Raw genomic sequence first — 1,032 nt, forward strand, 5'->3', positions numbered from 1 at the left:
CGTACGGGTATTCGACCGAATTAATATATGCTTTAACGTTTGTCAGCGAACATGCATCGTAATCACCGCTATAACCGTCCGACACGCTTCCCGGTGTATTGGTGAGAAAAGCGATTATTAAACACCTAGGTTTTTCAACCTGCGAACAAGTTTTAACCATCCAAGAGTGTTTGCTCGTTTGTGGTAGATTCGGATAAACGCAAAGTTCCCAATTTCGAAACGCACAATTTATCATTTTTTTGCTATCAATGATTTTCATCAGCTTCAACCTCTCCCGATCGTCGACTTTGATCACTGGTACTTTCCACAACACTCGCGTTAGCTCAACTTTGACTTTAGCCACCATAGTCTTAACCGTCTCGGTAGCCATGTCGCCGCCTACCACGCTGGTGTATTGTAGTGCGCTCGCATCCGACATCGATCTATTCAATATTAGCTGTTGACTACAATTTATCAATATACGTTTGTAGTCCTCGCAGAAACCGAAAACGTGTAATAACGGAATACAACCGCTGAACGTATCGTCTTTCATGAAATTAGCATTTTTGTTAGTGATATCCCAAGCAGCGTTTTGTAAGATATTTGCATCGGCGGGTGAGTACGAGCAATACCCCTTCATGGCACTGGTAATCCCAGGTTTCTTAACCCGCTGTACTTCTGTAGAGTTTCTTTCGTATTTCATCTCGGTAAACAAATTAGTCAAACCGTTATGTGCTATAGTTATCTGAGTTTTAAGTCCTTCAGGTCTTGTTATTTTTCCCTCTATATAGATAAAACTATCGCTCGGCAGTGTGTGTGCATCTCGATTCTGAATAGATATCCGAATTTCATCGCCATTGTTTAGCGCGGACGAGGAAAACGGTAAAAAAGAATGTAAAAACATTTCGCGTATCGGAGATTCGTTGACATATGCCCCGCCAACGTCCAAGAAAGATTTGTCCATAGTGTGTGCGTAATATTAATATGTAATATATATTTACTTGGTGGTAATTAAGCGTAAAAATTTACGATTGACTAATGTCAAATTTTTAT

At 40.3% G+C, this 1,032-nt stretch overlaps 1 protein-coding gene across 1 annotated transcript; it reads right to left on the reverse strand.

The window, feature by feature from the left end:
• Positions 1-51: 51 nt before the first annotated feature.
• LOC103311221 lies at positions 52-943 on the reverse strand (the record flags this gene model as incomplete). The annotated part of the gene is made up of 1 exon (XM_008190801.1): positions 52-943. A coding segment is annotated over exon 1 (892 nt), but the record flags the coding sequence as incomplete, so codon positions are not given.
• Positions 944-1,032: the final 89 nt, after the last annotated feature.

Source organism: Acyrthosiphon pisum, unplaced genomic scaffold (genome assembly GCF_005508785.2).
Source record: "Acyrthosiphon pisum isolate AL4f unplaced genomic scaffold, pea_aphid_22Mar2018_4r6ur Scaffold_1118;HRSCAF=1591, whole genome shotgun sequence".
NCBI classification, from domain to species: domain Eukaryota; kingdom Metazoa; phylum Arthropoda; class Insecta; order Hemiptera; family Aphididae; genus Acyrthosiphon; species Acyrthosiphon pisum.